This window comes from Austrofundulus limnaeus, unplaced genomic scaffold (assembly GCF_001266775.1).
Source record: "Austrofundulus limnaeus strain Quisiro unplaced genomic scaffold, Austrofundulus_limnaeus-1.0 Scaffold305, whole genome shotgun sequence".
NCBI classification, from domain to species: Eukaryota; Metazoa; Chordata; class Actinopteri; order Cyprinodontiformes; family Rivulidae; genus Austrofundulus; species Austrofundulus limnaeus.
This window is the reverse complement of record NW_013952707.1, coordinates 369,324-383,890: the sequence shown is the minus strand read 5'-3', so window position 1 is coordinate 383,890 and position 14,567 is coordinate 369,324. Positions and strand designations below refer to the sequence as shown.

General features: G+C 40.6%; 1 protein-coding gene across 1 annotated transcript in view; it reads left to right on the top strand.

The window, feature by feature from the left end:
- The window catches only part of rpgrb (retinitis pigmentosa GTPase regulator b), a gene marked incomplete in the record, with an annotated part of 25,946 nt that overhangs the window by 7,643 nt on the left and 3,736 nt on the right, over positions 1–14,567 (top strand). Inside the window, 9 exon segments of the mRNA XM_014021766.1 lie at positions 264–422; positions 1,513–1,668; positions 1,747–1,871; positions 1,980–2,171; positions 2,295–2,432; positions 4,223–4,312; positions 4,403–4,462; positions 14,094–14,243; positions 14,334–14,364. Of these exon segments, the coding sequence (XP_013877220.1) occupies positions 264–422; positions 1,513–1,668; positions 1,747–1,871; positions 1,980–2,171; positions 2,295–2,432; positions 4,223–4,312; positions 4,403–4,462; positions 14,094–14,243; positions 14,334–14,364 (1,101 nt within the window).

Here is a 14,567-nt window from a genome sequence, read left to right as displayed (position 1 = left end):
ACCGTGGAGAGCCTTTAACCAATATGCAAATTAGTCTGCAGTACCACTGCTCCACCCATATGAGCAGCAAAAAGACGTTTTTAGACCAAATATTACAGATTTGAACAAATACACACAAAAACATCAAAATAAGCACAGAAACAGTACTATATAACATTTTAGACACATTCTAGACAGTTTATCAGCTAAAAAAAGTTAATTTTGGGGTAAGTTATTCTTTAAGCACTATATAAATGAATAATTGCGTTGTTTTTTGTTGTTAGAGGACGGAGCTCTGTTCACGTTCGGGGAACGGGACAGTGGGAAGCTGGGTCTGGGCACAGAGCAGCTGTCGGCGCACCGCCTCCCCCAGCGTGTGAAGAGCATCACGGATCCTGTGAGGCGGGTGGCGTGCGGTGGCGGACACACGGTGGTTTTGACAGGTGAACATCAGCTGGGTGTAGTGAGATAAAAAATTAGGGAAGAGGAATGGTTTTGTGAGTTTCTCAGAGCTGCACAGGCTAATGGTGTTTCTGAAATGAGTTTTATATTAATAAAACTTTTTAAATCCTGCTGAGCTGAAACTAACATGGTTTTAAAGAACTGCCATAAAAAGAATAAAAATGCAGTAAAATGTTTAATTATTCAGAAACATTTTAAGTTATTTTTAACTATATTTGATTCTTTTCTTTAGATTAGCTTTTATTTTGTTACTTTCCTCTTTGTTTTATTTTATAACTTGGTTTTGTTTGATTTGATCAACAACCACAATTCTGAAAAAAGTGAGGTTGTAAATGTAAAAAAACCAAAATGCAATGTTCGTCAGATCTAAAAAACATTTTATTCACAAGGAAGCATTGTTCTGAAATGGTAAAATTATTTTTTGACACAATTTTTCATGTGAAATTCTGCCCATTTTTACTTCTGACAGATTAATCCTCTCTAACGTCTGCCTTTAATACCCAGTCCTCTTGGTGACCTGTTAACAATGAATCCAATCAGTTACCAGGTGTTTCTCCAGCTGTTTTATTATTAGTAACACTTAATTTTACAGCCTCGTGTTGCCACTGGAACAGCGTTTTAACATGCCATCAAAGTCCAAATGACCCTTATTAAAAAAAAATCTGATATTTTTTATTTAATTTTTGTGCATAATTTATTTTTTTATTTTTTAATATTCCATTCATGTTCCATTGTGGGTAAAATCTGGGTTCATTGGATTAAAAAATCATTGAATTCGGTTTTATTTAGCTTATTGTAGTTGTCCTCAGATCCAGGCGTGAGCAGGTTTTTTTCAGTTGGAGCTCAAACTGTGGTATCAGCTGCTCCTGAATATCAAACAAGCTTCAACTTTTGGTGTTTTTAAGTCTCATCCTCAAACCCATTTGGACTCACTGGCTTTTATTAAAGTATGAGAGTTGCCTTTTTATATTCCAGTTTACTGGTTTATTGACAGTGACAGAGTAGATTTGATTGTACTTTTGTCTGTTTAAAGTTTCCACTGAGTGGTTTTCTTTCTGTTGTCGTCTTTAGAAGACAACGTTTACACATTTGGCCTCGGTCAGTTCGGACAGCTCGGTCACGGTACGTTCATCTTTGAGTCTCGGCTTCCACGTTTGGTCGAGCACTTTAAGAAGAACCCAGTGCGTCAGGTGTTCTGCGGGGAAAACCACACCGCTGTCATCACAGGTGAACACCAGCTGGGCCTAACTCGCCGTCAGACCTAAAGTGCTGATCAGACGACTGAAACCCTGAATCTTTCCTCAGACGGAGGGCTGCTGTACACGTTCGGAGACGGCCGACACGGTAAACTGGGTCTGGGAGAAGAGAACTTCGCCAACCAGTTTAAACCTACTCTGTGTCCGCGATTCCTCAAGTACGACGTTCAGTCGGTGAGAGTTAGACACTTTTATTTCTCTGGGTTTAGGTACATTCTGTAACCGATGAAGTGGAAACTTTTCAAAGCACCTGTTTAGTTTTGTTGCTGATGTTTCATCCAGGCGGCATGCGGCGGCTGTCACATGGTGGTTCTGGCTAGACCCAGGAATCCACACTCAGCTGATTTGACTCTGGAGGAGGAGGATGTGACGGAGGACTTCCTGGAGAAACCCTACGTGGAGCTGTTGGGGGACACGAACGGCACCACAGTCCTAAAGAGAACTCTCTCTGCTCGGGTTCGCAGGAGGGGTAGGGTGGGTACAATTTTACTACAGTTTATTCAGAATCAATTAACTCCTGAAAACAACTGGTGTTCAGTTGATCCAGAAACCTTTGCTGGTTCATTAAAATCTGTAAATCTCTCTTATTGCTTTCAGGAGCGATCTCCAGACAAGTTTGGGTTGATGGTCCAGACGCTGCCTGCCATGTCGCCTGGCTTCCTTCAGACGCCACTTCCTGTCTCCAGTCAGACTGCACCAGTCCGGCTGCCACCCCCTGAGCTGAGCCACAAGAAGGTGCTTAACGGCCCAACAGGTTCCCAACCTCTCTGACCACGATTAGTTTTTATTTATTCGCCTAGATTACTGTGAAAAATATATATGGTATATATTTTTAATTTTCAAACTACAAATTTTACTGTTTAATTATTAATTTTTATTTTCTTTTATGTTCAAGTTGTTTAATTCAGTAAAATAAATTGTACACGTTTAAATTATATATTTTTAAATTAGCAAAACAACTACTAAAAGCTTCAAATACCAAAACTGTTGCTAAAAGCTAAAATCAGCAGAATAGTATCTTAGAACTAAATTCAGCAAAACAGCAGATAAAGGCCACAAAACTAAACACAGTTGCTGAAAGCTAAAATTAGCAAAACAGCAGGCACAAGTTATGACTAGCAAAACAAAAGCTGATAATTTAGCTAAAAATTTGCTGAATGAATCAGTTTTTTTCAAGTTCAAGTAGAATGTTTTTTAAGAATTCGAAGAAATATTTATGCATCTCTAAGCCCCTCAAAGTGGGCCCATTGCTCTCCCTGAAAGGGGTTGAGCAGATTGTGCCCAGTTAGGACTCCAACCAGTGTGCTTAGAGTTTTCCTCGTTAGGGAGATGAGAGCTTTCCCAAACCTAAGATTTGGTCTGTCTATCAGTTCCCATGTCTGTCTACAGTCCATCCCTTCAGTGAGTGTTGACATTTTATCCAGCCTCGAAGAGCTGTTTTACGGACGACAGTTGAAATAGCTACGACAGGCTCTGGTCGTTTGAAGTGGGCCTGATGCCAGCTTCAGCAAGGTAGTCATCTCTCTCATTAGCATTAATGGTTCATGCCTGAAATAACTGAATATATGCTAAAGTAGTTACAGTCCAGAAAATTAAATTCAATTCAGTTTATTTATATTGCTTCAAGTCACAACAAATATTGTCTCAGGGCACTGTACACAAAAACAGAATAAATCTAAAGAAGCCAGCAGATTGTGTTGAATCACTTCATCAGTCTCTCATCCTGAGCAGGACACCAGCAGCCGAGAGGAAAAACTCCCCCTTAACAGGAAGAAACCTCCATCAGAACCAGGCTCAGGACAGGCGACCATCTGCCTCGATTGACTGGAGGAATAATTCAGGAAACCTAAGTCTAACTATAGGATTTATCAAAAAGGAAAGCCTTCAGTCTAATCTTAAAAATAGACAGAGTGTCAGCCTCACGGACAGAAACTGGAAGTTGGTTCCACAAGAGAGGAGCTTGATAACTGAAAGCTCTGCCTCCCATTCTACTTTTAGAAACTCGAGGAACCACAAGTAAACCTGCAGTCTGAGAGTGAAGTGCTCTGTTAGGAAAGTATGGAACAATAAGATGTTTAATATATGATGGAGCTTGGTTGTTAAGATCTTTGTATGTTAGGAGTAATATTTTAAATTCTATTCTGAATTTGACAGGGAGCCAGTGGAGAGAAGCTAAAACTGGAGAAATATGATCTCCTTCCAATTTTTTCTTCAGAAAAGATGAAACTAAACAGTAAAACAATGCTGACTCAGCATTTACACAATACCTTCATTAAAGCAAGTAAAAGAACAGAAAAAGGCATTTTTCAATGTAAAATACCCTGAAAACTAATATATTCAAAAATATTTATGAAGATTTTTTTTCTTTTTACCAAGAAAAGAATCTGCAGCCTGATAATGAAGGATCCACCACTGTCATCTCGTTGTTACAGAATGTTCAGAGTTTACATCTTTACATTATAAATGACACAGCTGTTTGGAGTTGTGTGGAACAGTGCTGAGTCATGTTCTGTTTTTCAGAGCAGACGGACGGTGAGGCAGACAGTATTGTGGACAGTCTGACGGACACAGACAGTGTTCGAGGTCTCGGGGAAACTACAGACTTTCTCAATATGGTGAGAAAATATACACCTGACCTGATCTGTTTTAACAAATTGAATTTTTTCAGCTCAGTTAATCTTTCCTTATTTTGTTCCTGCTGACAGACACATGTGATGAAGTTGAACCCCAGTGATGAAACAAAGACCCTGACTCCTCTGCACAAGGTGAGTTTTATATCAGTCAAGCTTCCAGGTGATGTGCGTCATTGAATCTTCATCTCTTTTTACCTACATTACATCTCTAATCTTTCTTTTTCTTCATCATGCTGGTTTGTGGGGTTGTTTCTGTTTTTTTTGTTCCAATCGTACCATATTTATGTGTGTATCATGCAAAAAATGTAACCACAAAAATCATCCATGAAGTTGGGGGATCATATGAAACACAGGGGTAAATTGTGACAGATTTTTTGCTAAATAATTAAAAACAATTCATTAAGATGTTTCCTCGTATATAACTGAAATATTTTTTCATGTGAGATAAATTATTAGAATTTATCCTCCTCATACATGTCAACCTCTTCGGACATTTACCTGTATAAAGAGCCTCAAAAATCCGTAAATTTTGCAAATAATCCGTACAACTCGCACCCACGGGGGGTGGGGGGGTCTGTCGGCTGCGGACATGAAAGCGCTCGCTGCGAAGCAGGAGGAAGGGTGAGCGGAAAAAGTTCAAAACTTATTTCTAGAGGCAGAACAGGTTGGAAGATGGCTGTTTGATGTTATTTATTGTTTTTAAAATCATCCTACAGGCTCTGACATGTTAGATAAATTTGAAAATGAGGTTTTGAAAAAATCCGTGAGATTGCTCTATAAATCTGTATACCTGCAAAATGACGTAAAATCCTTATAATTTACGGACAATCTGTACAAGTTGACATGTATGCCTCCTAATTTCTCCCACTGTAGAATATGTCTGACATAGCTAAGCATATAAAAACACAATCGTTTTTTTTGTTTACTTGACGATGTATTATACGTTTGACGAGAAACTCTTTTCCATTGGATGAGGAGTTGGAAGAGCAAAAACAAATTATTTTCTTAACCATGGTGGTGGTAAAATACATGGCCGTCAGTTGCGTGTTTTTGCTCCTCAAAGCTGTACATCCTGCTAGTTTAACAAAGGGAGTGGTCCATTTTCATGAAAATAACACGCAGAAGTACGCATTGCTCCTCAGCAGCCTCCTCCTAAAAACAAACAACCCACAAGCCTTTACCAGTGTTGTATGAAAGTAGTTATCTCCAAAATAATCTGTGTACACCGCAATAAAACCTGCTGAAAAATCCCAACATCTGGATAAAAATAAAGATAATATTATACTTGAGGATTAGATGTATCATACTTTTTAAATACAGTAATAAATATGTCATAAAATTAAACAAAGCCAAGTGTAAACAAACAATAATGTGAGGTGAAGGCTGCATTCAATAACAACAGTCCTCTGGTTACAATAGAAATAAAGGTCATAAAATGCCTCATGATCTGCTCATCAGAAACATTTCTCCTGTTTCTGTCCTGTTTAAGATGAGACCAAAGATTTTCTTAAGGTCCAGGGCCCTCATGCATAAAGGAGTGCGCAGCTTTCACACTAAAAGTTGACGTACGGACAAATTTAGAAAAGTGCGCCGCACCAAAATATTCAGATGTACAAAACCGTGCGCACGCAGGTTCCTGCTCACCTTTCCTTTATACATCCCAATGAATGTGGAACTGAGCGCAGGTGAGACACCTCCGTTTAAATCTGTAAAGTAGATGTAAATGTGTCCAGCGTGTGGGATTCTCCTCCGATTCCTCTCTGTGGGATCAGAAATGATTTTTAGATGCAGGAAAATTATACATTAAATGGACAATGAGTGAGAAAACTGTCTAAATAAGTAGTGGGGTGTCATTGTTTTATGTGGCGCATTTACACGCAATAACCAAAGCCTGAGATTTTCCTGAAATTTACAGACATCTCCCGAATGTGATATTGAAGCCTGGTTAGTTGTTGTCTATTTAGTTGAACACGGCGTTGAATGAACGTTAAAAAATAAATAAATAAAAAAACATCAAGTTATCCACTTTCTCCTCTCTCCTTTCCTCCTGCGTTGCAGCAGGTGCTGTCATCTCCACAGACAGACCCCCCACCCCACCGCCACGCGCGTACGAGTGGTAGCCTACGGATTTTTAGCAAAAAATATTGATTTTTGAGGCTCATTCGACAGGTAAACATCCAAAGGGGTTGACACGTATGAACACCTTCCCAGCTGGCGAGGGTGCGCGCACCTGGCGCAAATATCTACCCAAAGTGCAGCTGCTGCGCTACGGCCACAACTCAACTCAGCATCAGCCAGAAGGTTACACACAGAAAAAATAATTATTCTTACCGTACAGTGAGCCGCCATTTGCATCTTTTGCTCCCTCTCTTCAGCCTTTTTTATTTTTATTTTTTATGCCGCACGTAATGTGTCGGGTTTTTCCGGCCCGGGACCCAAAATGTTTTCAACTATGTGACAAAAATATAAAAACAGTTTTACAGACTGGACTGAGGTTCTTTTGATTATTTTCTTGTCTGAGGTTAAATGATTTTCAGTCCCGGGGTTCAGTTTCATGATCGTTTGAGTTTAAACAATAAAAACTCAAACTAAAAAAAACATCTGACACCGTGTTCAGACGCTCCTTACATCCAGCAAACAGAACAGAGTCATATTTCTGTGGATTCAGGTCAGATTCATGACTTTGAGAGTTAAAACTGTCGGCTGAAAAACTTTGCGTGGCTGCCGCACATTCTCACGGCAGGTGAAAAGTGCAACGCAACGCAACGTTGGTTTTAATACAGCACAACGTGGGCGTAGAACCTGGCACACATAATTTTTTTATGCGTACGCACCTTTTATACATGAGGCCCCTGGTGACTCTGGATCAAATATGACTGCATTATGCTACATCAAAAACAATAAATGTTTTTCTATGATTTAGTTCATAAGGGGTTAAAAAGAAGCTCACGCTGCTTTAACTGCTTTATCTTCGTCCCTGTGTCCTATCTGCACGTTTCTTGTCTTCTCTAATGCATGTCTCTTTCTCATCTTCTTCTTGCTTTCTTCACACTGGGGACAGAGGAAGGGTAAGCATGCTAATCCTGTCAAAGAGCAGAACCAGAAAAAGGAGAGAAAGCTCTCTAAGCGGAGCAGATTTGTTTCACATTCTCCATCACGTAAGAGCGACTCGGGTTCTGCTCGCCAGGCGTTACCCACAGAGCGGCTGAGGAGCAGCAGCACTTGCTCTTCGGCCTCACAGAAACAGAAAAGCACAAGGCAGAACAAAGAGAACCTCCTGGCTGTGGAGCTGCTGGGAAGGGATAAAAAAAGAACTCAAAGTGTTGACGACATCAGGACGGCAGCATCCCAACAGCATCCCAGACCAGTTCAGGTTAGAAACCAGGCGATCCAGAAACCAGCAGCAGACTGGAAACATACTCTAAAATCCAAACAGGAAGATAAGCGGCTAGAATCCAAACATGTGAGGGTTAAAAACAAAGCTAGTAAACTTGATCAAACAGATTCATCTGGCTCCCCACTGAGGGATGCAGACCACAAGGAGAGTGCAAGGGCTGAGGAGGAAACACCCTCCAAATCTGAACAAAATTCACTTTTATCTACAAATTCCAAGAACGAGAAAAACCAAAAGGAATCCAACACGAAGAAAAAGTCAGACCTTCGTCTGCTTGCTGGAACTGCGTCTCTGGCAGCAGGAACCGTTTTAGTCCAAGAACTTGTATCCAGAAGCAAACTGAGCTCCTCAGCTGCCTCAGAGAGCAGCCATGAAGTTTCTCAGCACGCTGTGTCGAGATCCGACCAAGAGTCTGAATCTCACTCAGCTGAGGACGTCAGTCACAAATCTGCTGTCAGCATCAGCGTCATCCCTGCAGCTGAGAGTCCAGAACCAACGAGTCAGGACGAGAAGGACACAAATCAGGATGAAGCTGAGGAGCTGACAGGATCTACAGGAGCAGAACAGGAGGAAGAAGATGAAGGTCAGAGAACCAGTCCAGATTTCAGCCAAGAGGAAGAGGTTAGTGATAAGAAAACAACTGTAGGTGAAGAAGAAGAAGAAGAAGATGATGATGACGATGGCACACTTCAACCAGAAGATCCATCTCAAGCTAATGAAGAGGAGGAAGAGGAACGAACAAGTGGAGTCACAGAAAGTGAATGTGAGACAGAGGAGAGAGGAAGCAAAAGTGACGGTATAGAGGAAGAGGAAGAAGAGGACGAGGAGGAAGAAGAAGTGTTGAGTCAGGAAACTGAGAGTAAAGGAGCAGAGACTGAAGAAGAGGAGGACTCGGAAAGCTTGGATGAGAAAGACAAGAATGAAAGTGAGACTTCAAAGTCAACAGAAAACGATGACGAGAGTGAGGAAGAAGAAGAGGAGAAAGAGGAAGAAGAGGAGAAAGAGGGTAGTTCCAAAGAGGAAGAGGATGGAGAAAGTGACGAGGAAGAGGAAAGCAAAAATGAGAAGAGTGAGGAAGAAGAAGAGGGAGAGAGTGAGAACAAAGAAAGTGAAGAAATGGATGAAGAGGAAGAAGAGGAAGAGGAGGAGGAGGAGGAAGAGGAAGAAAGTGAAGATGAAAATGAGGAGGAGGAAGAGGAAGAAAGTGATGATGAAAATGAGGAGGAGGAAGAAAGTGAAGATGAAAATGAGGAGGAGGAGGAGGAAGAAAGTGAAGATGAAAATGAGGAGGAGGAGGAGGAAGAAAGTGAAGATGAAAATGAGGAGGAGGAAGAATGTGATGATAAAAATGAAGAGGAGGAAGAAGAAGAAGAAGAGGGGGAGGGGGAAAGTGAAGAAGAAGAGGACAGACAGAGCACTGAGGAAGAGGAGGAGATTGTGAAAAAGAAGTTTTCTTCCACGAAAGGACGAAGCAGCAAGTCTGCAGCTCAAAGTAAACAAAGGTCGAGAGGTAAAGGTGCACCTGCAGGTGAGGAAGAGGAGTTCTGGGACAACGTTTTACCCAAATACCTCAACCTGAAATAACGGCAGCACACTGACTGATCAACAACCAGTCAGTTAAAGCCTTTTAGATCCTTCCTTCTCACATTCAAACCATTCACTTTGTCCCTTATAAAGTGGAGCTACAATGCTTTGGTGTGAATTCCTTGTTATTGAACCCCCCACCCCCCACCAAGCTCTCACTCTCAGTGATCACTGTCCACTCCACCTCGTTACGACAGGTTTCGATGGCCGAGATCCAATAATCTTGAGGTGCAGAAACCTTTTATTTACAAATTGATTAAAAGATGTCAACAAAGGAAAACTTGTCCATCCAGCCTTATGTTGGAGCCAGAGTCTGTCCTGGAGCAAAGCATTTTACCAGGTCGTTTTCTTCATATCATCACTTTACCAAGCAAACAAATTAGTTTAAAATAAAATCACAAATTTTAATATTTGACATTTTTACATCTTAAAGAGTTTTTATCTAGAATTTGACTTTGTAATTTTTAGAGTTTGTGGGAAGTTTAATATAGAATTTTAATCTAATTCTTTAAGTTTTGGTTGTTTGTGTTTGTCTTCCTCTGGAATTCATCTAATTTTTTAACCAAGTTTTATTTTAACATTTTTGTATCAAGCATTATCCAACTTTACCTCTAAAATATTTTTGGATCATCTAAAAAATTGTGCCTTTTATTTCTTTTTTATCTAATTTGTTATTTTTCAACTCTTTCTCGCTCAATTTACTTCCTGTTTTTCTACTGCAACATGGAAACAACTTGTATTTGTCTTAAATTTTGTTTTCATTTCATCATTGCCTATCTGTTCATGCTTATCAAAGTTTTCTCAAATACAGTGTTTTCTGTTTGTTCAAAAAACAATTTTGTTGATTTAGTTATAATCATGGTAAAGAGTATCAAGTTGGTTTGATTTTTTTTCATCAGATTGTTTGCCTTAAAGTGAAACAGAGTTTTGTAATTGGAATAAATTGTGTGATTTTGATGTTTGTGCTGCCTGCTTTTATTTGAACAGTTGGTTTCATGGTTTGTTTCTATGAATTTGGGCTTATGGAATTTGTGTCCAGTGATTTTACCTTTTTTTTATTCATCTGTTTAATCTTATTAACATGACCAGTCAAAGGTTTGGGCACTTTCTCATACAATGTTTATTGTTTTTCTTTTCTCCCCATGTTGTAGCTTGGTACTGGTGTCAGACTATGAAGGAACACATTAGAAGCTATGTAGTGAACTTGGAATATGTTTTAGATTTTGGATTGTTTCAAGGATGGCACTTTTTGGTTGTATCACAGCCATGTACACTCTTGCTATTCTCTCAATCAATTTCATGAGGTTTTGTAGTCACCTGGAAAATTGATTCAATAGTCTTGAAGGAGTTCCAAAGTATGCACAGCTGTGGTCAGAGCAAGGGATGTCTACTTTGAATGATCTAGAATCTGGTTAGGGTCTTGAAATATTTTGGTTTATTTTGTGCTTTTGGGTTTGCAATTGTGTTCCTTCATAGTCTGGATGACTTCGGTGTTGATTTGCAATGTAGGAAAAGAGGATAAGAGTCCGTTCGTTTTCTTCCGCTTATCCGGGCTCAGGTCACGGGGGCAGCAGCCTAAGCAGAGAGACTCAGACTTCCCTCTCCTCAGCCACTTGGGCCAGCTCATCCAGGGGAATTCCAAAGTGTTCCCAGGCCAGCTGAGAAATATAGTCCCTCCAGCGTGACCTGGGTCTTCCTCTGGGCCTCCTCCCAGTGGGACGTGCCCAGAACACCTCACCAGGGAGGCGTCCAGGAGGCATCCTAACCAGATGAACCACCTCAACTGGCTCCTCTCGACGTGGAGGAGCAGCGGCTCTACTCTGAGTCCCTCCTGGATGACTGAGCTTCTCACCCTATCTCTAAGGGAGAGCCCAGACCCCCTGCGAAGGAAATTCATTTCGGCCACTTCTATCCGCGATCTCGTTCTTTCGGTCACTACCCAAAGTTCGTGACCATAGATGAGGGTAGGAACGTAGACCGACTGCTAAACTGAGAGCTTTGCCTTCTGGCTCAGCTCCCGCTTCACCACGACGGATCGGTACAGCGCCCGCATCACTGCAGATGTAGCACCAATCCGCCTGTTGATCTCCCACTCCATTCTTCCCTCATTCGTGAACAAGACCCTAAGATACTTAAACTCCTCCACTTGGGGAAGGACCTCCTCCCCGACCCAGAGAAGGCACCCTACTGTTTTCTGGCTCAAGACCATGATCTTAGATTTGGAGGCACTGATCCTCATCCCGGCCGCTTCATACTCGGCTGCGAACCGCTCCAGTGAGAGCTGGAGATCATGATCTGATGAAGCCAATAGGACTACATCATCTGCAAAAAGCAGAGATGTGATCCTAAGGTCACCAAAAAGGATCCCCTCAACACCTTGACTACTCCTAGAAATTCTGTCCATAGAAGTTATGAACAGAATCGGTCCAGAGTCCAACTCTCACTGGAAACGAGTTTGACTTACTACCGGCAATGTGGACTAATCTCTGGCACAGTGATCAGCACCTTGCCACAGAGAAGCTTTTTAACCAACTCAGTGACCTCAGTACCAGAGATTGGAGAATCCAACCCAGGGTCCTCAGGCTCTGCTTCCTCTTGGAAAGACGTGTCGGTAGAATTGAGGAGGTCTTTGAAGAATCCTGCCCACCGACCCACAACGTTCCGAGTTGAGGTCAGCAGCACTCCATCCCCACAGTAAACAGTGTTGGTGGTGTACTGCTTACCCACCCACCCCCCACACACACACACCCCACCCCCGCCCCCAGATGCCGGATGGTGGGCCAGAATGGGCTCCAAGTTGTACGGAAGTCTTTTACCATGGCCTCTCCAAAGGATAATAGTGGGGACAATAAATGAGAAGGTGTGTCAAAACGTTTGACTAGTAATTGTATGTGCCATGTCAACAATCATGTTTGTCTTTTTTAGCAGTGGGGCCATTGAAAATCCTAAGAAATCATGCTTTACAATGGTGACCCCTCTGAAGGGGGTTTCTAAAAGTACTAACGTACTCATCCAACCACTTTAATGCAGCCCAAAGAGAATGGTGCTTCCTCCCACATATTGTATATCTAAACGAGTGTCTCGACCACTATTCCTTTTCGTGGTGTTACCATATAATAGTAGTGAAGTGGGACCAGAAAGTCATAGGTTCAATTCCTCCACTATACTCATGTCATGGTGTCTCTGATCAAAAAACCTAACAGCTCCCTGTTAGGGAAGTCAAACGTGAAAATATAAACATCCTTACATCCATAAAGTTCTTCCAACATGTTGAAAACTGTCATTATGCGGAAACATGCATTGATGACAATACATAACATTAATCTAGGGAAGTAATTTGGAAAAAAAACAACACCTAATAAAATAAACCACTGAGTGAAACTCTCAACTGACAGTGAGAGTGACCAAATCAAAGAAAGATAGCCCACAAACTCTTCCAGTCTCCACACCTATTAGCATTGAGCGTTCCTGCCTTTCATACAGGAGACCAAAGTTCAATCTCCTGTGACAAAGTTCATTATTATTTTACTCAAAAACTTTTAGCTCTTTTTAGATGACAGCAGGAACGTTTCCATAATGTTTGATGGGATCTCTGATAATAAGGAACAATACACCTTGTTTGATTATTTCAGTAGTTCTTCATGATTTATTTTGATTATACAGTTCTGAAAATTGGTAAATGGTAAATGGACTGTACTTATACATATAGCACCTTTCTATCCATCTAGGACACTCAAAGCGCTTCACACTACAGTCTGTGTCCTCATTTACCCATTCACACAGCAATTTATTAGGTCTCTACAAAGCTAACATGTACAATCATATATGGAGACTAATCAGTGCCAATCACATTCATACACTGATGGGACACATCAGAGGCATTAGGGGTGAAGTGTCTTGTCCAAGGACACAACAACTGAGACAGCTGGACGTGGGATCGAACCTGTGACCTTCCCCTAACCACTCTGCCACTAATTCTAAATCCATATTTGATAAACAAGTTCTCATTAATATTTCCCCTGCAGACTGAAAACAGTGGAGTTTACACATTTTCATGGCTACATTAAAAGTCTACATATCTTCTGTTCTTTCTGTGGATGTGAATAATTTTCCCTTAGACTTTAATATTGTGTATCAATCTATTCTTATAGTTTATACAGGTCTTATATTTTTATAAATAGAAGTTGGTCACATAACCCATGACAAAATATTAGTTGGTCAAATTGAGCTCCTCGTAGTTTGTCACAAACACTACATTAGTAACGCTCACAAATGTATTTTGTCACCTTATAGGTCAAAATAAGTGTTCAGCTGATGATTATGCTCATTTATCTTTGCTGTCTTTTTTTCTTTGTTTTTATAATTGATAGATTTCTCTTTAAAATGTAGAAAACTGGGTTTCTACCAAATCATTTAAACATTGAATTCACATGAAAAACAAAGAACTTCACAAAGATATCCTGACATCATTTAAGAATAAAACTTCTTTTGCACAAGTTTTTTGTTTGGAGATTTTGCTCCAGGAGAAGCTCTGCAGGATCAGGTTTGATCCGTTTTGTTCCTTCAGTAATGTTTCTGAAATCCCATCCTGCTAAACTCTAGCTCCTCTCCTTCCTGGTTTAGTGTTTGCTGCATAGTTTTATTGTCTTCATGCATCCTTCATCTTCCTCCGTTAGTAGTCGATGTTGTGTTTGTTAGAGATTTTGTTCAGATTAGTTATTCTTGAAGCTGGTGGTTAAAACATTTTGAAACTGAATGCTTTTATTTTCTTTTTCTGGATACCAGGTTGTGATGCAGAATCAGAGTGAAAAAAATGAAGAAGAAGATGACGAAGCTGCTGATGAGGATGAAACTGATGATGAGGATGATGATGATGATGCTGCAAAAGAAGAAGAGGAAGAGAACAACACGTCTGCCTCCTCCACAGGCAGTCCTGTAAATATGCTGCTCTGCATGAATGTAGAATTATTCAGAGTTTCATTCACACTAACGAGTTGCGTGCTGTGATTCTGATCTCCTCTGAAGCAAGAAGACTCACCTGCTGGAGAGCAGACAGGTGAAGACTTGAAGCTTTAATATACAGCGGGTAAAATAAGTATTGAACACGTTACCATTTTTCTCAGTAAATATATTACTAGAGGTGCTAATGACATGAAATTTTCACCAGAAACAACCCAAGTGATCCATACATACAAAGAAATCAAACCATAAATGTCCAGAAATGAAGTTATTTGTAATAATGTGGAATGGCACAGGGAA